We start from the raw sequence: 25,625 nt of genomic DNA on the forward strand, positions 1-25,625 counted from the left end.
TGTATACAGTTTTCGACGTCCCCTGCCATTATTAACTATGTATTTAAATAAATGATGATGCATACACGTTTATAAAGTTCAGTAAGTGTGTTTTTTAACTAAAAGTGAAGGTCAGACCCTCAAAGTGCGAGCTATTTTACAGTACTAGCGTGCTGTGTGCTAAATGCATTTTCTGCCCTGAAAGATGGAGAGAGGCTGGAAGTAGTGGGAGGAGGAAGAACAGGGAAGAACATCGAGAGAAATCGAGACTAAGAAAGGTGAGAGAATACAGAGAGCAGAAACAAGAATGATAGAACGATAGACTGAAATGGAGAAAGATGGAGAAAGTAACTTGAATTAAATAGTAGAGTTGATAGGAGGGCAAGTGAACAGGAGAAGATGTTAAAGAAAATGTTTTTGTTTGTTCGGGGACCGCAGAGACGAGGAATTTGAATCTCACAGGAATACATTGACGATAACGAAGCTCTGCCTTGAAAAAGCCCACGGCCAATGGGCCACTAGGGCGAAACACGTGTCGGCTTTTCCTTTCACAATCTCTATCTACACTCCATTTATGGATAAAAAAATAAAACCAAGCACGTGACAAATACCAATAAACTGCTTTGATGTCCATTACTTACCGACGTTGATCAATCAAGAGGGCACAACCCTCCATTTTTCCTCATACTCAATTCCATAATGGCTCTTGGGTGTAGCCATTTACGAGGAATGTGCCATAACTAAATTGGGCCCTGACGATTGTAGCACCGAAAGTCCAGAACTTTCCACCCAAATAAGTATGTGTAGACTTTAATGGTCTGGGGGTGTATAGTCATTCCCTTAACTTAGGGTGCAAAATAGGCTGCAATTTCTCAGCAGGCCATGTATGGCACTGAGTCTCTGAGGGCAAGGCTCCCCGCATGACCTAGGCTTCACGAATATTTCTTTAAAACATGGTGCCCATGGCACACAGTAAGAGCATATACTTTTCACACTTCTCATTGCAAATCAGTGGTCCATAAACGCAAGTAATGGATTTGCATTACACTAGAAAGTAAAGATACTGTGTGGTATTTGCTGCCTATATTTGAAGTTTTCTAGAGACTTGTTAGTGTATTTTCCACCTTCATGGGGCTGTTTATCATAGAGATTCTAATTACAATTGTTCTCCTATGTTATTTGCACAGTCCCGCACCACTTGAGTAGGTTTTGCCTCATGAATGGCTTGCGTTTACGTTCAAGAGTGGATGACTCAGCGAGCTGAGTGCCTCTTGCAGCAGATGCAGGTAACAAGTTTGAATCTCATGAAAACTCTCCGTTTTCCATCTTCCGAGGTTCATCTTCCTGCTATTGACATTAATTAGTAACTGCAGATTTAGGGCAGCATCCTTTGGTCTTTTTTGGGGTCCCAGTGTCTTTGGTCTGATTTAATGCTCCTCTCCTCTTGGGCATTCATAGGAGTTTCTGTAGAACCGGATAGATTGCATTTTAAAGTTTTTAGTGAAAATAGCACCTATAAGCATAAAGCGTCACTCACGGTCATTTGGTCAAACAAGACCGGGGGAAAAGTCACAAGTTCAGGCCCACCGCAATAGAGTGCAGGCTGGATACAGGGACTAGGTTAGGCTGGCTAAGAAGTCACCTTCTGAGTCCGGCACGAAAATTCCAGTTTGCATCGGAGGATGACACAAGGAGTATGCAGATTGTCGTGGATAATCGTCGCTGTAGAACAAAGAGCAGGCTGGGCATAAGGGACAGTTGTCGCTGTAGCGCGAAGAGCTGGTCGAGTGTCGCAGAATGTAGTTGCTGCAGCTTCTTGTTGGCGGTTGTTGTTGTACAGCGAACTGCAGGTCTCGGGTTGGCGGTCACCCTGGGCAGTCATGGCAGCTCAAAGATTTACCAGGATTCACCAGAGTCTTGCATTGGTAGTTATTATGGGCAACAGAGTCTTGGCACGAACTAGCCCGTTCGTGATCACGAGGAGCCCAAACTTCAGGATTTTCACCTTTTCTTCAGGAGGAATACACTCTGATGCCAGCCTAGGGTCAAGACACAGGGGGCACCTATTGGGGGATCAGGACTCACTCCAAAAGAGGCCATCACCAGGGCATAGGCAGGTCTAGTTGGAGCAGGGCAGCTGAGCAGTTGCAGGGGGGCCTCTGAAGCTTGTTGTGCCCTGTAGCTCACACAGAAGGTCAGCCAAGTGACCCTTGGAGTCACTCTGGCTAGCATGGCATGAAGACAAGCAGGTCCAATCTTCCTTGTCAGACAGCAAGGCAGTCCTTCAAGGAGCAGGGCAGTCCATCTGAATCGTCCAAAGGTCCAGGACAGTTCTGCAGATGGGCTGTGCAGGTACAATATTTATATCTGGTTCCAGCCTTTGTGTGGTGGTACTCCCTGTCCTACCCCCAGCTGGGTCTGGAAAGATCTCCCCCTGGTCAACTGTCTGGAGGTGACAAAGGGCATGGCAGTCCTGGTCTCAGGTTCCTTTTGTGTTTGCTGTAGGCTATGCCCTTGAATTGTAAGCAAGGTTGGGCACATCTCCTCCCAAGCAATCTTGTCAGGATGGCCTATCCGGTCTACACCTAAACCCCCTTTGTGTACTGTTTATAAACAATACACAAACCACAACAGTAGAGCCATCACAGTCATGTAACCCAGGACACTGGCAAAAAGGCACAGTTAGTTGGGACAAAAAAATGCTAACCTTCTAAAAGCTGCATTTTAAAAATTGTAACTTACATTTCGACTTCACCTTTAAATTTCAATGTATTTGACTGTAAACTGCATAGTTCTATCTTCTCCCAATCAAATGTCAGAACTTATTAAATGTAATATTTAAAAAGGAAGGTTTATACCTGGCAAAAGGTTTACTTTGCCAGAATTAAATGGCAGTTTACAACGCCATTACATACTGCAGTGGCAGGCCTGAGACATGTTTTAAAAGGCTACTTTAGTGGGTAGCACAATATGTGCTGCAGCCCACTAGTAGTATTTAATTTACAGGCCCTGGGTACATGTGTATTGATGATCGTTATCTACCTATGTACAACGCTAGGTTGGCATAACCGCGTTGGATGTTGGCAAGCCGTCTTGCCGCTTTTGCTGCTTTTGCACGCGACACTGTAGTCACATGTTATTAGAATTGAGAAATGCTTACTCAACTTTGCTTCACGTGAGAACTGTCTGTTGTTACCATCTTAAACAGTGAATAGCGACCTTGGTCTGTACACAGTGTAACAGAAACAGTCCGGATCTCTAGACGGTGCGTGTTGTTGGGTTCAGGTTGATCGGCCTTTTAATATAGCAGTGTTACATGTTTTTCAACACATTCGGAAGAAGAGCGTTCCTAGGAGCAGAGCATAACTGATCCTGTGATGTGAACTCTCTGAGCTGATCTATACGGTATGGGGTACCCCATTAAAACCTAGAGGCCTTTTATTAGTCTAATAATACTATTAGTGTGTTAGAGAAAGGAAGGTGGCCTAGAGCCACTGTCATTTTAGTATGATTGCTCCTTTCATTTTCTATGGTATTGTAACTATGCTGATGGTTTTGATTTTAATCGTTTGTCTGCTAATGTTAGCCAAACTGCTGCATATTAGGACACGAGGTTTATAAAATAAACTCTTTAAACTTATCCCGTGTCTCTGTTTATTCTGTTGTGGACTGGTACAAGAATAATTACGAAAAGGTGTTTCTGATTCCCACCATTCCTGAGAAATATACTAAGTCGCTTGTTCTAGGTTGTCTATACATTGGGACCGCCGAGCTAAACCTCGGATAACGAATGGGACACTGATGCTGGCCGGATAGGGGTTCTGGGTTCTGAGGTGAGTTTTTGGAACACCGCAATTCACTGAGGGCCTGGGTTCCTGCGCATAGTTCTGCGCATAAGCAGAATCCCTGCAACACATGTAGTACCATTTTCTAAGGTATTACAGGTAAATGTAAATTAAATGTTCCAATCAGGTAGATGCCAATTGTACTAGGTTTTAGGTACAGAACATGGGCATTTTACCACTTGTTAGCAAGGGAAAAAGTGCACAGATTCCTAGTAGCAAGAAAAAATGGGTTTAGTAACGGAAGGTAGAGAAAGGCAAAACGTTTGGGGTGACTCTGCCAAAAGCCCACGGTCCAGCAGAATCATTCACCTACATTAGTTATAAGGTGCATTATTGGAATCAAATTTAACTTGTATGTACACCCTGTTTGGCGAGGGACACAGTACATATTTTTGAAAATCTGAATAAAGGTACAAGGCAGTAAATGCAACCTGCTGGACAAAGTAAGCAAAAATGTTACTTACCTGAATAAGTACTCAAACAATGCAACTTAAGATCAATGGCTTCTACCTATTTTTGTACAAGTGTCAGCAAATATAGGCTCATTATAGGCAGATGGGAGCAAATTTAGGATTGTGAGACACTCATATGGGACGTCTTTCCGTATACTAATACTGCGGTTGCTAACAGGGTTTGCCATTAACTCTGGGCCTGATGAGGGACTGGCAACTTCTGGTCAGTATGAGGTTTTCACAGAGAAACTGGTGGCCACTACTATATTTTGGGTCTGCAGTGAATAGCTGGTTGTGATGTCTACTAGTTACAAAGCTTATTGACTATTAAGGTCAAGCCCCACATAGAAATGAAGTTTGAATCCATTAAGAGTAAACAGATTCCAAAAATGCTTTATATGCACCCTTATACACTTTTTTCAAGCACCCTTCTTCAAGGCCGCACTGGCCATACTGGCCACCAGGCTTTTACCTGGGAGGCTGAAAGGGGAGGGGCTTGCTTTTGTTATTAGGCGCTGCTTTTGTAGCAGTACAGCAGTTATAAAAGCAATGCAAAGTTACTTGTATAGCCAGTAGATTTCAGTGTCAAGATAACTCTGGTGATTAATGTTCCTGCTGGAGAGAGCATTAATAAGCCTGCTGCAAAGAACATGTATCATGCAGATCACAGAACAGTATTTTCAGTGTGTGGCTCAGTGGGTTACTGCCTTTGTCAAAGAGATTCTTTTGTTACTGTGCAGTTCATAAATTACAATTGTAATCTAGCACAGTGAGCTATGAACTGCCATCAAAGATCTGCATGGAAACTGCATTGTACTGGTTTCTCAGTCTTTTATTATCATAATGTTGCAGAAGCAATTGATGAACTTTCTCCTATAATGAAGCCGGGCTGGAATCGCCTCCGCACCATGATTTATTTCATCTCTAGCCAAAGAAAAGCTTTCTTGCAAACAGCTTGAAAGAAAGAGTGGAGGGTTCAGTATAAGCTGGAAGACAAACTTAGATATAAATTTGTTTTGAGAAAGTATCACAACCTGATAAAGGGGGCTAAAAAGTTATTTTTCACTTCTCAAATTGAGCTTGCTCATAATGACCCCAATTTTTTTTTCAGATCGCCAAGTCATTTATTCAACCGTAAGCCTCTGAGAGAGATATTACTCCTTCTCAAACATTATACAACAATCTCTCCAACTTTTTTGAGGAGAAAATCATTACTATCCAAAGGGGCTTCAATAGTAGCTCTCATAGCTTGAATAATTCTCACTGCCTCCTTCAGGATATTTCCATCTTAAGCCCAAAATTGCTGCTTTTCAAGGTATTTCTCTTGGAAAATGCTATATCACTTTGTAAATCAGGCTCCCCTTTTGAACCATGTCCCCCGGCTGTCTTTAGGAAAGCAACTGAGGCCATTAATCCTGAGGTTAAAGGTATTCTTAATGCCTCTCTTTCCTCAGCGTTGGTGCCTGAGACATGGAACTGGCGGCTGTGAAACTGTAATTGAAAAAGCCAACAGCGGACCCTAATGTTTAACCTAATTTTAGGCCGATCTCCCTTCTCCCAGCCCTACAAATATGTTGGAAAAATTAGTCAATGAACAACTTATGGTCTTCCTTTAAAATTACAGCATTCTTCATCCCTATCTATCAGGTTTTAAGCCCAGGCACTTCACAGAATCTGCTCTTTTAGAAGAATCAGAAACAATAAAAGGAACACTGGATAAGGGTCTGAAAGTTAATTCTATTTGTCCACAGGAGTCAAATATGACTGTTACCTCTCCTTCTGCTCTCAGGTATTATCTGTGTCGGGCACTTGTTTTTCTCTGATCAAGTTATGAAACAAATTATTTGAATTTCTCCCTCTGACAGCAAGGAAAACAGTGGTCCTTGTGCTCATCACCTCAAGGTTGGATTACTGCAATCAGTGCTTAATTTGAGCCAGTGGTGTCCGGTGCTCAGCGCCTGCACTTAATTGTCAACTTATTGTGACTTATGATAGTCTGCCACATGGTGGCGCTGTCAGTCGAATTCAGAGAAAAGCACAACAGCTGTTTATTTAATCCAATGCACAATAAAAATGACTACCACCGGGCCATTTTTATAGCTTTGAGGGCCAGGAATTGTCACACGTTTGAGAGTGTTGGTGCTCTCATTGTTAGCTCTGGTGGGGCAACAGGTGGTACAAGCTGCACTGGCTTCTGACGAGGGCCCTTGCCCTTATTTTGTTTCCAAATTAAAGACTGACTGCAATAGCTTATACCTAGGGATTACTAAACAATTGCTGCATAAGCTTCAAATGGTCCAAAATGCTACAGTTAGACTTGTTCTTAAGCTTCCTCAGAACTGTTTGGTCTCTCAGGGACTCAACAAATTGCACTTGCTTCCTGTCCCCAAGCGTGTCCCTTTTAAAACCTTGACCTTGGTTTTCAGAGCATTTTATCTTAAAGGCCCCAAGTACCTTTCTGATTTATGCATTAAAGGGCCCGAAGGACCTTGATATCCTCTAATTCAAACTTAGCTTTCCCTTCTTTCATGCTTAAAACAAGAGCAGGGAAATCTTTTGTTGTGTTGGGGTTTAACCCCTGGAACCAGCTTCCCAGATCACTGAGATTCATAGAGATTGAATCTGATTTTAAAAATTGCCTGAAAACCTAGCTCTTTTCCTTACCTGATGAGTTATGTGCACGGCTGACTGAAGGATTTTAGTTTCAGTTTATTCCTTGATCTTTGAATGTTAATGTTCTTTTTCCTTGTAGGTTTAGTAAACCGGTCTGGTATCTGAAACAGCACCTAGGTGCTCTGTTCTGAGTGACAGTGTGCTGTATAAATACCTAATTTTGTTTAATTGCATTTCTAAAAAGGCGTACTTTGGGTAAAAATAAATTCTTGTTAGTATTTTCAACCTAACCACTGTTACACGTTCTGAATCCTGAGTTTGTGCTTTTCCAGACCAAACACTCTTAAAACATGCCTAACAGTATAGATGAATCCTAAACCTTGTAGTCCCCTTTTGTCTTATGTAACATTTTCTATACAATGATATATACACATATGATTCATTGTCCCTAAATGCGTGTGTGTAATGTAAAGTGGTCCGACACCCTATAGAGGTGCTATAAAACAAATGAAATACATGTGAGAGAGGGAATATGGAAAAATGTGAGGCACTGTCGGAGGGTGATAGTAAGGGGAATCTATGAAGAGCCAAAACAAAGACTGCCGTATCCTGTTGCACTGTAAGGTCATCATTTACTATGCTGTAATACAATTGATAATATGTGAAGAAAAATGTGTTGTAGAGTGCTCAATTTTTACAATGTTGTCCTAAATTTTCTAGTGCGAAGTCCTCCCCACCTTCATGGTATGCTCATTCAGCTGGAATCTCAAGGTGTGCCTTTTAACGAAGTAAGTGGTGTGGGTCCCCGGAGAGGCCTCCTGACTTGGTAAGTGTGTGTTTCGCCAACCCCTAATTGTATATCAAAAGTGGGTGTACTTAACTATATAACTGGGCAATGGCGAGCGTATGAATTCAATGGATGAGGTGCGATATTGGCATACCTTTATCGTGTTGTAGGGATTCTGCGTATGCACAGAACTATGCGCAGGAAACCAGAACCTTAGAGAATTGTGGTGTACCAGAAACTCCCCTCAGAACTAAGAACCCCTTATCCGACTAGCTTAGTGTCATATTCGTTATCCGAGATTTAGCTCGGCGGTCCCAATGTATAGACAACCCAGAACATGCGACTTAGTTATTCTCAGGAATGGTGGGAACCCGAAATACCCGTTTGCACATATATATTAGTCCACAACAGAATAACTAAGACACAGTAAAGTTTAAAGAATTTATTCATAAACCTCGAGTCCTGTTATACAGTACTTTGGCTAACATAAGCAGACAAATGGTTAAGATCATTACCATTAGCATTGTTACAATACCATAGAAAATGAAAGGAGCGATCATATTACTAATGACAGTGGAAAACAACCACCCTCCTTTCTCTAGCAACTAATAATATATTATTAGACTATTAGAAGGTCTCATAGGCTTGCATAGGGGACCCCATACCGTATAGATCAGCTCAGGTGTATCACATCACAGGATCAGCTCAGTGTTCTCTGCAACAGCTCTTCTATCGAATGCCTTAACAATATGCTGCGCTGTGATATTAAAGCCCACGACATTCTGGTATTTGCGGCTGCGTGCATGTTGTGACTAAACAGTGGTCCGATCACCCTGAACATAATCAGCCGGCGCCGCCTAGTGTCCTAGAACAGTTCTTTACTCGATGTACAGACCAAGGGCACTAGCAACTGTTAAGGATGTATAAATAACATTCACTTGAGACGAGTCTGCATTTCTCAAATGAATAACATGTAACAACAGTGTCGGGTGCAAAGGCAGCAAAAGCAACAAGATGTTTTTCCAACAGCTAACGTGAGTGAGCTAACTTAGCCCTGTAAATAGGGAGTGGCCTAAAACCACGTGACAATCGCTTTTCTCAATGCTTGGACTAGCTGTATTAAAAACAAAAACTAGCCTACTTTAGCAGTCTTTGACCACGCTATTATTATTATTAGGTATATATTTGGGCTCATGATTAGTCTAACTCTTAAGGAGAGATGGAGTGATGTGAGGGAGTATACCCTTGTTTTGTTTTGTGCCCTCTAATAACAGGACTCCTTCTGAATCTCACCTGAACATATACTATGTTTACTTTTAATAGTACTGATAGGGAGTAGTGGTTCACTAACTATTTTTTAGACCATAATAAAAGTGACATCGATGTGTCTGCTATATGAGGATTCTTTCTAAAACCTCAATCGTTTTTCGTTAGTGTTTGACTATAAAGGACATCGTGCCTCCCCCCACCCCGAACAGGATGCTGGTATCCCTTATAATCTAGGGTAAGGGATAGACTCATGTTCATAGGAAGTACCAATGCTGTTAAAAAGAATTGACTGAGTCTTAATGTCCATAAGTGCATGTGTGTCGTTTAATAGTAGCATGCCTTTTTTGTAACTTACTTCTATAGGTTAATATACCCTCTTTCGATACTCAGGTAGGACACAGCTGGGTTTTCCTTCTTTATTTTATCAGTAGATGTGTCTCGGTCATTAGTCGGCCTGAGAAAGCTAGGAATTCACAGCCCTGAAGAATGCCTCAGACCTGTTAAGGCTAACCACAAGGGCAGAAACATGTTTGCTTAGAGATTCAGATTGAGCCATTCCATCTAAATTTGGTTTTTAGATATACCTGAGGCCCCCACTATTAAAGGTGATATAAAAGGGAACCTCAAGGGATTTTTAAGGATTTTGATCCTGCCTCTGTCCAGTAGTTTTTATCTAAGAACTCTTTCCCGTTAGGGTCCGTCAGGAGGTTGAGTCCGTCCTGCTGGTAACGTCCTACCAGGGTGTGCAGTGGTCGCCGATGATGAACCATGACACAAATATGTGTGAGGCTTCCTCTTCCTTAAGAATGATCTTCCCTTGGGCTTTGACAGGAATTCAGTGACGTTCATATTTTGGACTTCAACCTGTACTCCCAAATTGGGAAACAGTCTACTGTCCTTTGTTTCGAGCTACCGTGCCCTTTTTGTGATGAAGTGTTGAACTAGGGAGGAAGCACAGTGGCCACACCTCCCCCTCTTCCTTTGTGTGTTGAAAGTAGTTGGTTCAGCATCTTTGCTGTCAGAGTCCTATAGTATTTTACTGACTAGCCCATTACATTTAATTCCCAAAATACACTACCCCAGTTCTTCTGCGATGGCTGAGGAGTTAGCATTTGACGATGAGGTGTGGGCTTTTCTATCTGCACTTTCCCTGTTGGGTGACAACATCAGCCCAAACTATCACCCAACTAGGGGATAGGGACCCCTTGATTGAAATCAAAAGATGCCATGTAAAAACAGTACTCCATGGGGCTATCATGACAGAGTACCTGCATGGCAATGCAGCACCAAGGGGGCTAATTGTAACCAATGAGCCCTGGATTGTTTTTGAGAATAAGGAATTTCGTAAGGACTGGTCGCTCATTGCATGGAAATACAATCAAGACTGGCTGGCCCTTATTATTAAGGCAGCAAAGAGGCTTTCAGATGCTTTAGTGATCCAGATAAAGGCAAGTTAAAATAATCTGAAAGCAGTTTTGAGTATGACCGCCTTCAAGATAAAACTTGAGGAAACCAATAAAACTATATCAGAGTTTAGGGAGTATGTAACCAAGCAAAAAGTAGCTAAATTTCCGAAAGATCTAAAAAGGTTTGCACACAAAAGAGTATACCCCTACTTCATGAACGATTACGTCCCAAAGTCTTTCTCCAATTCAGATAGTTCTTCAAGAAGTAGTACCTCCTCCGATTCAGATAAGGAATACCACCCAGATGAAATTGACATTATGGGGATAAATCAGTGTGGTATTTTCTGTAATGCAAGCAGAGAAAAGATGAAGGCACTGATCTCACGATCAGCAGATAAATCAATTGTAAGAAAATCTGCAGACAAAGGTGATAGTGATTCTCCCCATAGCCATGTACAGAGACGAGGGAATGAGGTTACTTAATGATACTCAGAATTCAAAACGTTTGGTGACGGATCCAACCCTAGAAGTACAAGAAAAGATTTCCTTCTTAGTATCTGAGGGCCTGGAAAATTGGTGGAACACTAAACATGACTTTCTCACACAGAAACAACCTAAGGTACCCTACTTCTACATCCTTCTGAAGGTTCACAAGAATAGGTTTCTACCACCTGGGACACATATAGTCTTGGGATAGGGTCCACCCTGGAACCCCTGTCACAATTTTGTAACGTATTCTTTCAGGCTGAACTTGATAGTAAGACGGATTTACTCGTGAGCTTGGATGTGGAGTCCTTGTATACCAACATCCCCCAGGAGTGGGACTCTATCACCCCCGTCAGTTCATACTTGACTTGGCCCATCACCATGTGGTAATTGCAGTGTATGTCCTTTCACGAAAAGTGCAAAAGACAACACCTTGGTTTAAGGACACCATAGAAACTCAAAAATATGACAAATGGTAACACCAAGAACATGGTGTATATGATAAAATGCCCATGCAATTTAATGTGGATTGGAATGTCGACCAGGTGTGCGCTCATCGACCAGGTGCATGTGTATCCGCATTACTGAGCACCGAAGTACCATCAGGTGTCAATGCGATGCCACAAAACTGACAAAACACTACCCAGCATCGGGTGGTGACATTTGAAAGGGGTGAGGCGTAAAAGTTGGGTATATTAGTGTTACATCGGAAAAGTGCAAAGCGTACAAGCCCGACAGAAACGGTGATTGGGGGTTCTTCAGCAGCAAAAATTGTGAAGAACACGTTGGCAAATGGTACATTTTAAAGCAAATTTGAGAATGGAAGAAAGTTTATAAAGCAGTTGTGAAGTGTGCCGTGTTAAAATATTTAAAGACATCAGAAGCTGCCTCACATCTTACTCCATTAAATACCTTCAACAATTACTGTAGTGAGTCACTTGTACAGTTGTACATAAGTACTATGGAAGTGAAACTATGGAAATGTTGCGCATAAGCAATCGGAAGACTTGGCAGCTATAAACAAACACTGACTGTCAGATCACCATAACGCAAAGCCTGCCATTGACAGCAGATGTGCCCCTGCAAAGAATGATTAACAATTGTCAATTAAAAACTCAAAAAAGCAACTGCAAATGTGAATGTAATGGTCTAAAATTCAGAGCAGTGTTCCTTTCTTTTCTGCTCTACACACTCCACCAGGCAGCAGCACCAGGGACGAACACATCCCCGCTCCTTCCCCGCAACAAAACCGGTAATTTACAAAGCTTTTGGTTGGGACAATCAAGTGTTCGCCGGTCTGGACCAATGCCGGGCCCCTTCTCAAGCATTCACACAAATGAAACCGCTCAGCTTCCCAAGACTCTCCAGCCTGCACTTTGTATCCTGTCGGCGCGCCATATGCAGGGCTCTATTACCCGGTGCTGAAGGCGGGAAGCCCTGTCTGAGCCCTGGAGGAATATCACTCAAGCTTCATGATTACTCTTGAATTCCGGTGTATTTTTCAGCTGAAAAATACACCGGAATTCAACAAATCACGAAGCTCGAGCGATGGAAAGTGCTGCTCATGTTCTAGACGATGCTTGCTGCAGTGCCAGAAATATTTGCTGTGCAGGTGTGGGGGACGAGAAACTCTTGCCCCTGTTCTTATTCATTAATTGTGTGTAGAATTGAAATTTATTGAAAAGGTGTAAACGAAGAACATAAAATATTTGGAACTGCACAGCAGAGGTATAGCAGACTCGTCCCATAATACTTAATTCGGACTTTTACTCATTCATTGGTCACTTCTTTCATTCGCTGTGTCAAGGATGCACCAGCCCTCACTTCCATGGCTGTTTTTTCCGCCTGAACACAGTAACATTCTTCAACACTATGGAGGAGCGAGGACCCCTAGACCTATTTGCCCCCGTCAACAGCGCTGCAACTGGAGGCGCTCCATGTCTGGGTATCCCATCCGTTCTCTACGACACCGGGCTTCAAGCAGCTAGATAGATACTACCAAGAGAAGGGGTCATGACGCTTGGGGGGGGCATACCTGAGGCTCGGCACCAGGCTGGCTGCTCCCCGCTTCATCTAGCCAACACAGCTCCCCCATCCGACCGACACTGATTCTACTCCGCTCCCTGTTCATCAAGATAATTGAAAGCCATAAATAAAATGTGCTTGAGCTGGCAACATTTTTATTTAACATTTTTCATAATAAATGGGAGGAATGTGTATGGCATCCACATTCTTTTTATTTATTATGAAAAATGTGAAATAAAACATTGCCAGCTCAAGCACATTTTGGCTATAAAACTTTCAATTATCTTAATAAATAGGGAGAGGCAGCGAGACTTGACCAGCACTTTTTACCTTTTTTTTCTCAAACCTGCAGTTCGCCTCATGTGCTACATGTATACATATTTTCACTGTAGGAAGCTATAGTCTGTAGGTAAATATGTCCATATGTAGCATACAACACAATGTGAACCGGAGGATTGAGAAAAAAAAGGGAAAAAAGCACTAAGATTTACGACGTAATTTTGCATGCGCAAATGGGTTTTAGACCTGTTTGCGCATGCAAAAAACCTATGGCCCATGTACCAACCCTATTTTGCGAGTCGCTCTTTAAATAGCGACTCGCAAAATAGCTTTAGACTCGCTATTAGGAAGGAGCGTTCCAAGGGCGTCCCTTCCTAATAGCGAGTCTGTACCCTATGTAAGAATGTTTTGCAACTGCAATTGCGGTCGCAAAACACTCGCAATTTACCACCCTCTTCAAGAGGGTGGTAAGGCACTGGTAAACGGGAAGGGGTCCCCATGGGAATGCATGCAATATTATTTTTTAAGGGCAGGCAGTGGTCCCAGGCCTGCCCTTAAAAAATGAAACTTCAAAGTTTCATTTTTTTTTTCAAATGCATCCCGTTTTCCTTTAGGGCTGCATTTGAAAAAAAAAATACTTTAATTAAAAGCAGTCTCAGACATGGTGGTCTGCTGAGCCCAGCAGGCCACCATCGCTGGGAGGGCCAGCAATTCCCAATGGGTCGCAAATTATCAGACTGTTAGCGAGTATGCTCTGTTCCCTCTCCATCTTCGCGAGCACCTGTATGACCCGGATAATTGCGGGACCTACTGGATTTAAAATCTAACTGTGAAGGGAGAATCACCTAAGTAGAGAGGAGCGTCTTGACTTTGAGACACAGAGTGAAGACTGATCTACTAGCAGAAGAAAGTAATAATGATGTGAGGAAGACAAAACTACTTATCAGCTGGGATGGAAGTAGAACCGGCAGGGAGAACCCACAAGAATCTGTAATTTTGCGGACAGCCCTGAAGAAGTCAAGTGGGACTATTCCCCATGACGAAACACGTGTTGGCTGGGCAAAATCCTAAAAATTAAAGAACACGAGAACAATCCCACAGAAAAACGACTATATTTATTTGAAGAGCTCAAGATACCATGTCCTATGATGATGATATATTGACAAATGAATGTATACTATTGTAAATAGAAATATGATTAGCGTGTGCGTAGTTCAGTGTTCTAGCATAGCAAAACATGTCTGAATCAGATGAGGGACTCAAATCTCTTAAAAGGGCTGTCAAAATGATTCAGCTGCTAAGCATGTGTTCACCAAATTCACTTTCTAGGCATTAAAACAACTCAAACAGCAAAATCTCAAAGTTTAGAAGCTGTTCCAGAAAGGAGGTCAGTGGTGTTTAACAGGGTTTCCAATCCTATAAAGTTAATACCTGTGAGCTTTATAAATAAAATAGACTCAACAAGGGAACTCATATGACTATATTTGGGAAGTGATAGCAGAACCTAGCAATACACTGCTGGCCACACCACGCAATAGATTTTTGGGGACATAAAAAGAAAACTAATGAAACATTCCTTAAAGAACTCAAAACAAGAATAACATAATATGCGTATTTTTAGTGTGTATGCTCACCGGTTAGGTATCTTGACTCCATTGATAAGTAATGCATTTTTAATGTTATTCAAAAAAATTATACTCATTTTTTCTTATCTCAGACAATGTAAGACTGGGTGGACCCGCTGGAATCCTAACTTTTAACTGGATCAACTGGAGATCCCTGGATTTAATGATTCTGGCCTCTGAACCCGCACGCCAAATCTGTGCACTATGACGTTGTACAAAGATTAATGATAGCACGAATCTAACATAATTAACCACTCGAACAGTCAGGGTCAAGCTAAGATGAAATGAAACCATACATTTTTTTCGGATATTTACTTCAATCTCTTTAAAAGCCCTATATGGTCTTTCAAATGGTCTCAAATGGGCTGTGAGAAGGGCTAGCACAGACCCATTATCATCATAATATCTTTATAACAGTATTCTGGGGGTGTGACGAAGGTTGTGCAGAGACATTATTGTCATGATATCCTGAAGGTTCAGCTGTATGTTGCCTGGGCCAATGATGGAACTGCAAATTTTATACCACCTATGACATGTAGGTGGTAGTGAATCTACAACTCTATTCTGATGCAGAGATCTACTAGCAAGCGCCACACATACCCATCTGCTGCTTTACCCAATAGCAAACGGAAAGATGATGCCTTTGTATGTTGCTGATAGGACATTGCCAGTTTTTAATCAGGGTACCACATCCAGTGTAGAGATTTGTCCCTTATGGTGGCCTGGGCAGATGAAAATGAGGAGAGGCTGGTGTAATCTCAAAGGAGCAGGGAAGAACACAGTATCTCCATCCTTCTCAGACCCGTATAGTGCGAAAGAGAACCTCAGAGTGAAAAACTCAAAGAGTTGCTAGCAGGAAGTAGTTCATTTGACTGAAATCGAGAACATCTGGGATTAACAGGGTGCATCACTCCGCAGACTTCAGAGATCAAAACGTATGGAACTTTTTGGCACTATGCGGACATTTTCAGGGAGGAGAATCGATTTAAATGTTCTCAAGCAGCACTGTTGTAGTTGAAATAAGGTTGAATGCTATAGGTACTGGTGATAAGCATGATGGGGCTGTAGACAGGAGACTGGGAGGAGGCGTGAGATGAATGTGGGATCATACAGGGTCATACAGCTCCTTATCAGGAGCAGGTTGATGATAGGCACTCTACTAATCTTCTGAGATCAGGCTCGTGAGAATAAAAACTACTTGTAGATCTAAACTAGAATATGGATAAAGAACATGTATGCTACAAAATGGGTTCCATATTAATCAATCAATCAATCTGGATTTGTATAACATGGCTAATCTCCCGTTTGGGTATCCAGGCGCTGACCGCACTGCTGCAGGGGACTCAGTTGAACAGCCAGGTCTACAGTACTTTCCTGAATTCCAGCAGAGATGATGAGGTTCGTATATGAAGTTGGTGGTCTTTCTAGGACTTCAAAGCGAGGTAGGAGAAAGAGCGTCCTCCACTGTTGCTGCGGTGGATGCAGTGGTGTGGGCGAGGCAGAGGAGGTAGAGCACAGGTGTCTGGAAGGAAGGTGAAAATTCGGTCGGTGGTTGATGTAGGTTGGTACCTGGTTGTGGAGAAATTTAAAGGTGTGGCTCAACATCTTGAACTTGATTATCTCTCCTAAATGGGGAGCTACTGGAGTTTTTTGAGGTGGAGTTTATGTGGGTCAGTTTGGGGATGTCTAGGTCGAGTCTGGCTGCTGAGCTCTGTATTGTTTGCAGTCTCTTGAGGAGGTGCAAGTTGATTCCTACGTAGAGTGCGTGACGTAGTCCAGTCAGCTGGTGACCAAGGCTTGTGTGACGGTGCATCTGGTGTTGATGGGGAGTCACTTCAAAATCTTGCGGACCATGCGAAGGGTGAGGAAGCAGGCAGGTAAGACTGCGTTGATCTGTCTTTCCATGATGAGCTTACTGTCCAGGATGATGCCACGGTTGCGGGTGCGGTCACTAGGGGTGGGTGAGAGTCATAGTTCGGGGGGCCTCCATGCATCGTTGCATGGAGAGATGTTGTTTCCGAAGATGAGCACTTCAGTCTTGTTTGTGTTGAGTTGTAGGCAGTTGTCTCTCATCCAGTCGGCGATGCTTGTCATGCACCAGCGGAAGCTGGTCAGAATGGCAGAGGGGGTATCTGATAGTGAGAGAATGAGATGGGTATCATTGGTGTAGAATATGTTATTCAGTCCATGCGATCTGACAGTATTGGCCAAGGGAGTTATGTAAGTTTTGAACAAGGTAGGGCCAAGGGAAGAACTTTTAGGGAAGCCGCAGATGGTGTTTTTGGGCTCCGAGGTGAAGGGAGGAAGGCGGATTCTTTGGGTTCTTCCATGAGGAAGGAGGCGATCCACTTGAGGGCGTATCCTTGGATTCCAATACTGTGAAGCCTTTTGATCAGGGTGTAGTGTGATACTGTGTTGAACACTGCTGAGAAGTCGAGGTAGATCAGGGCTGTAGTTTTTCCTTGGTCAAGGAGGGATCTAATGGCATCTGTGGCTGCAATTAGGGCAGTTTCGGGACTGTGGTTGGTGCGGAATCTGGATTGGAAAGTGTCCAGGTGTTCTGAGTTGGCAGTTGATGGACTTCTTGAGGACTTTGGCTGGGAAATGAAAGCAGAGAGATGGAGCGGTAGTTCTTGAGTTCGTTGGGATCGGCTGAAGGTTTCTTGAGTAGAAGCTTGATTTCAGCGTGTTTCTATCCTTTGGGGAAAGGTGGCCGTTGTGATGGATGCTCCCAAGGTTGAAGATGTGGTGGTAGCAGGGTCGATGGGTGCCCCTGAGTGGACAACATGATGGCTGTTGTGTCTTGCTTGGTGAGGTGGTCCCAGGTGGTGAGCAGGTGGTCGAGATCCTCAGTCATGGGGGTGAAATGGCTGAGGATATTGATGGTTTGGGGTTCAAAATTTCTGTAGATAGTGGAAATCTTGTCATGGAAGAAGTCCGCCAGGGAATCGCGGAATTCCTGTGAGGGGGTGATGATGTTTTCAGTGGCTATGTGCCTCCAGAACTCTCTGACGATGTTGAAGAGCTCTTGACTGTGGCTGGAGCTTGCTTTGATGTGGTCAGCCAGGACACTTCTTTTTGTCTTTATCAGGAGTTGGCGGTATTGGTTGAGGACAGCTTTGAAAGTTGTTAGGTCCGTGGGTTCCATGCTGGTGCGCCACTTCCTTTTGAGTTGTTTGCAGGTGTGCTTCATGGTTCTTAGTTCCTTCGTGTGCCAACTGGCTTGTTGGGAGAACCGTTGGAGCTAGGTGGGTTTGCTGGGGCGGCTCTGTCGGCGCACACTTTGTGATCAAGGCGGAAAAGTTCTTGATCTCCTGTTCTAGGTTGGTTTCGGTGTGAGGAGAGGAAGTGTTGACAGCATCAGTCCATTGGCTCGCTGCGATCTTGTTCCAGCTGTGGTGTGAAGAGATGGGCAGCTTGGGGGCTGTGCCGGTGGATCCTGAGATGGTGAAGTGGATGATGGAGTGGTCAGTCCAAGTGAGCTCGGTGGCATGACTGTACTTGATTCTGTCGCTGGCCATGAAGATCAGGTTGAGTGTGTGTCCTGTGATGTGAGGGGGGGTTGGTGAGCAGTTGGGTGAGACTGATGTTGCTCATGCTTTCAAGGAGGTTGGCGGCGTTGGTATCATTGAAGTCCTCGAGGTGAAAACTGAGATTGTCTAGGAAGATATCGTTTTCGGAATCGATGGCAAGCGGAGCAATGAAACCAGGACGGGCATTACAGAAACTGGGGCAAGGTTCCGGGGGTCTGTGTTTTGCTACATACAATTATGCATTGTGAGAATGTGTATTGACCATTGACTCCATTTTCAATATACAACATCATTTTGGGCTCTTGCATGGTTTTATTTTGTGCCTTCTATCAGCTTTAGAGTGGGATGTATAACAACACAAAGCCAAACAGTCTTGCTCAGAACAGAATGTGTGGGATGTGTGTTTAAAAGCGTGAGAGAGGAATGTACTTCTCTGTCTCAGGCCTAGCACTGGAGCCTGGTCAACTTTGGTGATTAACCTAGACGCTGACGGGTACGGTCAGCCTTGGTTTCGCAATGGATGAAGGAAGGGGGAATTTCTAGAAGTCTTTCTCCATGTTAGTAAAAGGTATTAAAGGTGGGAGATCTTGGAGCTCACACAGAAGCTCGCCTGTGGAGTAGAAGCACTGTCACAGGGCATCTTCGGTGTTCCCGATCAGGACTTCTGCTTGACCGGCAAGGGCTTCCTGGTCGTGCTGGCCAGAATGTTGACAGACACTGCTTCAGTGATGTATTTCCTTTATTCACTTTGTGTATATATTTCATACGTTTCATTTCTTTGTGTATATATTTCATATGTGTTCATGCTACCTATACATGCTCTTGATATTTGATTCTTTCATTTGACAGTGCTTATTCTTGGCATTTGACAATGCTTATTCTTTGCATTTGACAGTGCTCATTCCTTGCATTGGACATTTATTATTACTTGTATGTGTTTTATTATTATTACTTGTATGTGTTTATTATTATTATCTGTTTTATCCCTTGCATTTGACAGTTGGATTACTTTTGCCTGTTTCATTTTACATCTGGGAAAGTATTATTGTTACAGAGTGTTGTATTATTCATTTTAAACCTGCCTTGTAAAGGTTCATTTGCCTCATTTTGTGAGTGCTGAGTTTTCTTTCCAAGTGTCTCTTCTTGCTTTACTGAGTGCTTCATCTTGAGAGTGCTGAATTTCTTTTATTTTGGAGTGGAAAGCAAGACAGTCTGTGGCCAAGGGTGCCTCTGATGGTGGTGTTGCTGTTGGTTCGAAGTTGGGAGCAAAGTTGTTCCAAGGAAGGGGTGATGTTGTCTGCGGTGGTGGTGCAGTGGATGGTTTCCTTGTGAATGATGGGGATTCCACCTCCATGCTTGTTGATGTGGTCTCAGTGTGCAATTTTGTAGCTGTCTGGCAAGGCTGAGCTGATGTTGCGCACGGATGCAGGGTTGAGCCAAGTCTCGGTGAGGAAGAGGATATTGGGGGTTCAAGGAGTGGGGAGAAAACCGCAGAAATGGCAAAAAAAAATACAAAACAGCAGGAGAATACAATACATAAATGGAACAGAGAGATACAAAATAGCTGGAGGACTCTGGCGGAGTCCCAGTTACCAAAGAGTGACTCGCAGCAGTGGGGAAATGGCACGCTGGCCAAGAGGTCGAAAAGCTGCTCACTGGAGTCACGCTACAGCCTCCATAAGTAGTCCTGGGAGGTGGGAGGGGCTGGCAGGAGAGTAAGGAGGGGGAAAAATAGTATGAGTGGTGAAAAAACCCAGAAAAAATACAGCAGGAGCAGAATAAAATATAATAAACAGAACAGAAAGTTACACAACAAAGGACTATGGCAAAGTCCCATTTACCAACGAGCAATCTGCAGAAGCGGGGGAGTAGCACGATGACCAAGAGGTCGAGGAGCTGCTCTCAGAACCACGACCAGTCTTGGTTTGTGTTTTCTTAATACATGCGATGGACGAATAATGATTCTCTAATCCATTTGCATATTTTATTTACTTTATTATAATTAATTTATTATAGCTCTGGCTGAAGATGAAATGAGGGGCTTCTCAACTTGCTGCTTGGTAGGAATCTCTTTCTAACGACCAACCTCTGTAATCCATTCTGACCTTAGTAGGATCATCTTTTGCGGATAGAGGTTTTCGGCCTTACTTTTAAGGGTAGTACATAACTTGACATGCATGATTCTAACCTGTGGAACCCATCTCTTAACTTCATTGCAACCCAATATGATGAAACCAGTCCTTATATACGTTTTATAAGAAAACAATTATTTTGTGACACCAGAACCTGAAAAATTGCAATAGTAGGAATGCTTCAAATACTTACATCAGGAATAAAGGGAGGATCTAACATATTTGCTTCCAGTCTCTTGAAGTTGATATTCTTAAATATGGAATGCTGTTTCACACCGGCAGCACCATCTCCTCTGCAGCCTAATCGTTCCTTTGGGTCTTTGTTAAGTAACTGTTGATGTAATATTGCAGAAATATGTTTTTAACATTGAAACAATTCACAACACAAATACAATAGTTTCTTTTAATAATCTTTCCACAATACGGAAATAAAAATTTTTTTTATTATGAACTGGTTTTATGATGTATTTCTTGAGACTGGCCGAGTCAATTCTATGCAAAGTCTTCTGAATTTAGAAGAGGACACAAAGGTCTAGATGAGGACACAAGGTTTTAGGTGACACACATTTTCTGAAGATATGAGACCTGCCATAAGCACCAAGCAGTGCAGTTCTTCTCAAACCTACTGTCTCTTAGCAATTGAGGCCAGATACCTACTCATGCCAAAGCAAAGTATTTTCTACTGGTTATGATGAGTAATCACAAAAGCAAGAATAGCAAAGATCCATCACAGCTTCAAATATTCCAGCAATTTAATGTAGAGAGTGTACACTATTAAATGCCATACAATGCGCCAACTGAATTTAAAAGCATTTTTGTTTCTTCTAGTTCTGTCTGAATGGGCATATGTTTCTTAATGCGGGTGGTGCTTCTAAGAGATACAAGCAAAGTACTACTACTGGTAGCAAAAGAAGTGCTCACTAGACGATCAAACGAATGGGAGACATTTGGCCTATCCCCAGCTGTCCAGGGAGAAGCATCAATTTTTCTTCTGAAGAATATTCCCCACCTTTGCAGTTACTTTCCCTGTAACTCGCACCTTATCCCACACCACTATCATTGCTTTTAAAAACCCTTCTCTCCGTTTCTTCATTGCCTTGTGCCTTGCTCACCTCTGTTTCTCCTCTCACTAATCCTTCCTTACCCATTATCAAACATGTTAATCCTGTTTCATTTCATTGTCTCTTTCTGTCCCACTACATTCCTGGTCACTGTTCCCATCTCTGAGTCCCTTCCTTATTTTCTATCACTTTTCCCCACCTCCGAGCTCTTAATATGACATCAACAGAGACAGTTCACTGATGACAAAGCAAACAGCAAGGTTAATCAAAAAGAAGGAACAGGTGGGGATGGCGACTCTACATGGATACGGTAGGGGCGGTGTTGTAGACCAGCCATTTTGAAAACGGCCTGACTGGCTTCATGTGTCTGTCCAGAGGCCTGTTTGCAAGTGGGCATTATGGGCATCTGCCACAGGCTATCAGTGCCAAGCTATATCAGACAGCATGGTGGCATCATAGACATGCGTTTGCCACAGATACCACACTGAAGGCATAACAGCATTGCCAATCTAGTGCTTATCTCTGGATCTATCAACAGTCCACAACACAGATTTCTCTCCTATTACTCATTGACTTTAAGTTTACCTTTGACTTATGTACAGCGCTCCTCTGCCTTTTGGTTAGGTTCACGCAATAGAAAGACCATATACATACATACATACAAATACATGGGTTTTACATGGTGCCCAGTGAGAAAGGCGCCTAAGGGAATGTATTAACACTTGCCAAGGGTCACCCCCCTAATGTCCAGTAGAGTGCTGTGCAGGAAAAGGTTTTGAGACAATAGATCTGCACTATCAGGTGCAATGGACAACTAGAAGGAGGCATAAAAGGGAGTGGAAGTGAGAACATGTAGACAGAATACAGATGTAAAGATAAAAGATCCTAGAGAGACCCATAGGTAGAACGATACATATTTGAAAGTGTGTGTAAAATCATATTCCACATCTGCATTACAATATTGAGTAGGGACAAGAGAAATCCTAAAAGGGTCCAAAACAAAGGACGCAAGTAGAATATGAAATGGTCAATCATTTATGCCAGATCCAGGAAAAAATCAGTTTGTATGTCACTATATCGAGGTTGACAATATCAACCTACTGAAATATTTCATCCAGTACATCATCTACATTGTCAAAACTAGTAAATATGAACTAGTTTTAACTCCACATCCATCAACGTAGACTTGCCTTGCAATGTACTTGATAGGCTAATGTAATATGTTTTCCATATGATATATTGCATGGTGGCATGGGTATACAAAAGATCAAGGAAAAATAAGGAACTCAACATCTAAAGAGATTCTAGGAGAAGGTATGACTCTCTGGGAACAGGAGAAAGGTAAGAACGACAGAATGCAAGTGCAATCTTCACATTTATCTAACTAAGTAGGTTTTCAAAAGGAGAAGCCAAGCAAAGCCCGTTAATCCATGATTGAAGCCTGAGAAACATTGTTTCCGAAAAGCCCCACATAGATGATATGTCTGATTGATGCAAAACCTTGTCTTTGGGTAAACATCAACAGATAGCTCTTACCTGCTTAATAAGAGTAAAATGCGCTCAACAAAAAGGGTGGGGTATAAGTATTTTTTGAGGGCTCCCGGCAGTAGCTCCCTTTATCTGCAATCTTGGATGTGTTGAGGTCTCAGCATTGGAAGAAACTGAGTGAAGCTGCGACGCTCTCTGTGGATGCAATGCACCGTGGCGTGTACCATTAACTAAGATTCACAAAAATGAGGGTCACTGGCCTTTCTCCTGATGGGTCTAGTCGGGGACTCAATAAAAAAGAAATTGGCAGGACTGTGGTTACATGTATTAATGCAGCCATCTTGTGGATAATATGGCAGTAATACAAGGAGATACTGAAAATATTCATCGGTAATTGGCACAAACGTAGTTATGCACAGGTATTTGATACGTAGAGAAAACTGAAATAGACAACATTCAACAGTGTCTTTGTGTACAATTTAAAGTTCTACCCGACTGCTGGAATTCAATGTATTTGTGATAGAGTGATGAGTCGCACTTCAAAAAAGGTATTTGTGAGAATACTTGTGCAAGTTGTTGGAACCAGCAGTATATACAACTATTTATTAAACGTTGGTATTATTTTAAACTGGGCGTGCAGAATCCAACACATTAGAAAAAGAAACTTCAAGAACAGTGAGTAGTAAGATTAACCAAATAAAATCAGACACCAAATGACTAGAGAAAAAAAAAGTGGGATAAGATGTAGTTGTGAAATTAAACCTTCAAAGAGGTTCTGGCAGAAAGCCTGCTTGTGCTAAGAGTGGCATTTACATCGGTCACAGAGAAGGCTATATGACTTAGTTTAGTCATTGCACCAGTGTGTAACATTGCTTTTTAACTTTATAGATTATTGCTGTAGTGGGGATACAATTCGTCATCATTGCATAGCATAGCAATGACCTGTCTGAATAGTAAAAGACAAACAAATCTTATAGTCCAGAGCAAATTACGGGTATACAGGAGTGGCCCCACTCTCCCTTTTACACTCGCATCACTCTGTGTCATGTCAAGAGTTCCGGGTACTCTCCTGTATCCACAGGATGTAAGATCTTAATGGGCCTCTATATCCTGTGGTCTGTCTATATGGTGCAGTACGATTTCATAATTCAAAGCCATGGTCTCGCTTAACGCTGCATCTTTAAGCCAATCCGATACCCTGGGAGTAGGCCTCTACATCTATCCCATAACCAACCTATATTTTGCCAGATTCTTGACTACATGACTGGGGTTGGGGGCAGTACCCATTTCTGGAGGCCACCAGTCGGAAAACCGGAGCTGTTGGGCCTTACCAAACAGCATGATCTCAGTATTTTCCACGTTCAGCTGAAAGTAGTTTTTTGTCATCCAGTCTGCGACTGCTTTCCTCCTTTTGGAGAAACGTTCTTTGACTTTGACCAGATCTTTGTCAACAGAGCTGGCCAGCTGAGTGTTGTCAGCATAAGACAGTATTTCAAATCCTAAGACTTTGACTATTTTGGCAAGGCGGGGCCACATATATGTTAAATTAGGTGGAGCTTAAACATGAGCTCTGTGGGACCCCAATGTCGATGTACATGGTGTGAGACTTAAATGCACCCAGAAAGATAGTTTGGGTTCCTTTTTCCAGAAAGTCTCGGAACAACTGTGGCGCTGTCCATAGATACCTATCTCATACAGACTTTGGAGCAGCCTAGTGTGAGAGACAGTATCAAAAGCTGCGGACAGGTCCAACAGCACAAGCATAGATGGGAAGCTGGCATTAAGAGAGAGTCTTATAGAGTCCATGAGCGCAGCCAAGGTAGTTCCTGGGCTGTGAGAGGATCTAAACTCTGATTGTGATGGATCCAGGATCTTATTGTCCTCAAAGAAGGCTGAGAGTTGTTTATGTATTAGACCTTCCAGCAGCTTGCCTTGAAGCGAAAGCAGTGAGAGGGGTCGGTACTTCATAAGGTTTGTGGGGGCAACATTAGCCTTCTTTTGTGGAAGCATGACCTGCTAAGATTTCCATGCCAGAGGGATTTTCCCGGTATCTACTGATAGGTTAAACAGAGATCTGACTGCGGGAGCAATCTGATTGGAGAGTAGTGCTATGATCTTTGGCGGGCATGGTTCCAGAGGGTAGTCAGGTTTGGCTGTTTCTAGAGATCTCTGTATCTGCTCAAAAGAGAAAAAAAAACTTTTCCAGGCTGCAGACACTGTTTAAGAGGGGAAGATTGAAGTTAGACTCCTCCTTTGTCAGGTCAGGAGGGCTGGGGAAACTCTGGTAAATTTGCTTGATTTTATCCTCAAGAAAGTCAGCGAGAGAATCACACAATCCTTGCGAGGTCTGAATTGCCTGAGAGTGGGCGTGAAGATTGATGAAATCATTGAGGTCTTTGAATAGCTCTTTGGATGAGTTACCGGCATAGCGAATTTACAAGCTATTTTGATATTCCAATGGTATACTGTGAGATATACTTTAAATGCCTCTGTCATTTTGATTTAGCAAGACGTTAACGTCCCTCCACCTTTTTGCAGGAGGACTTCTCTTGTCGCAGGTCAGTAGCATACAAGGCCGCATGAGATCTGTGCTTGGCATTCGTTTGTGTTTTAGGAGGGGCGATGCTATCAAAGGCAGAGTTTAC

General features: G+C 42.8%; 1 protein-coding gene across 1 annotated transcript in view; it reads right to left on the reverse strand.

The window, feature by feature from the left end:
• GRK4 (G protein-coupled receptor kinase 4) overlaps positions 1 to 25,625 on the reverse strand; it is a 468,205-nt gene that overhangs the window by 66,213 nt on the left and 376,367 nt on the right. The window contains exon 13 of the mRNA XM_085642501.1: positions 20,625 to 20,762. Within this exon, the coding sequence (XP_085498627.1) occupies positions 20,625 to 20,762 (138 nt within the window). The remainder of the gene's footprint in view (positions 1 to 20,624; positions 20,763 to 25,625) is intronic.

Source organism: Triturus cristatus, chromosome 2_2 (genome assembly GCF_964204655.1).
Source record: "Triturus cristatus chromosome 2_2, aTriCri1.1, whole genome shotgun sequence".
Lineage (NCBI taxonomy): Eukaryota > Metazoa > Chordata > Amphibia > Caudata > Salamandridae > Triturus > Triturus cristatus.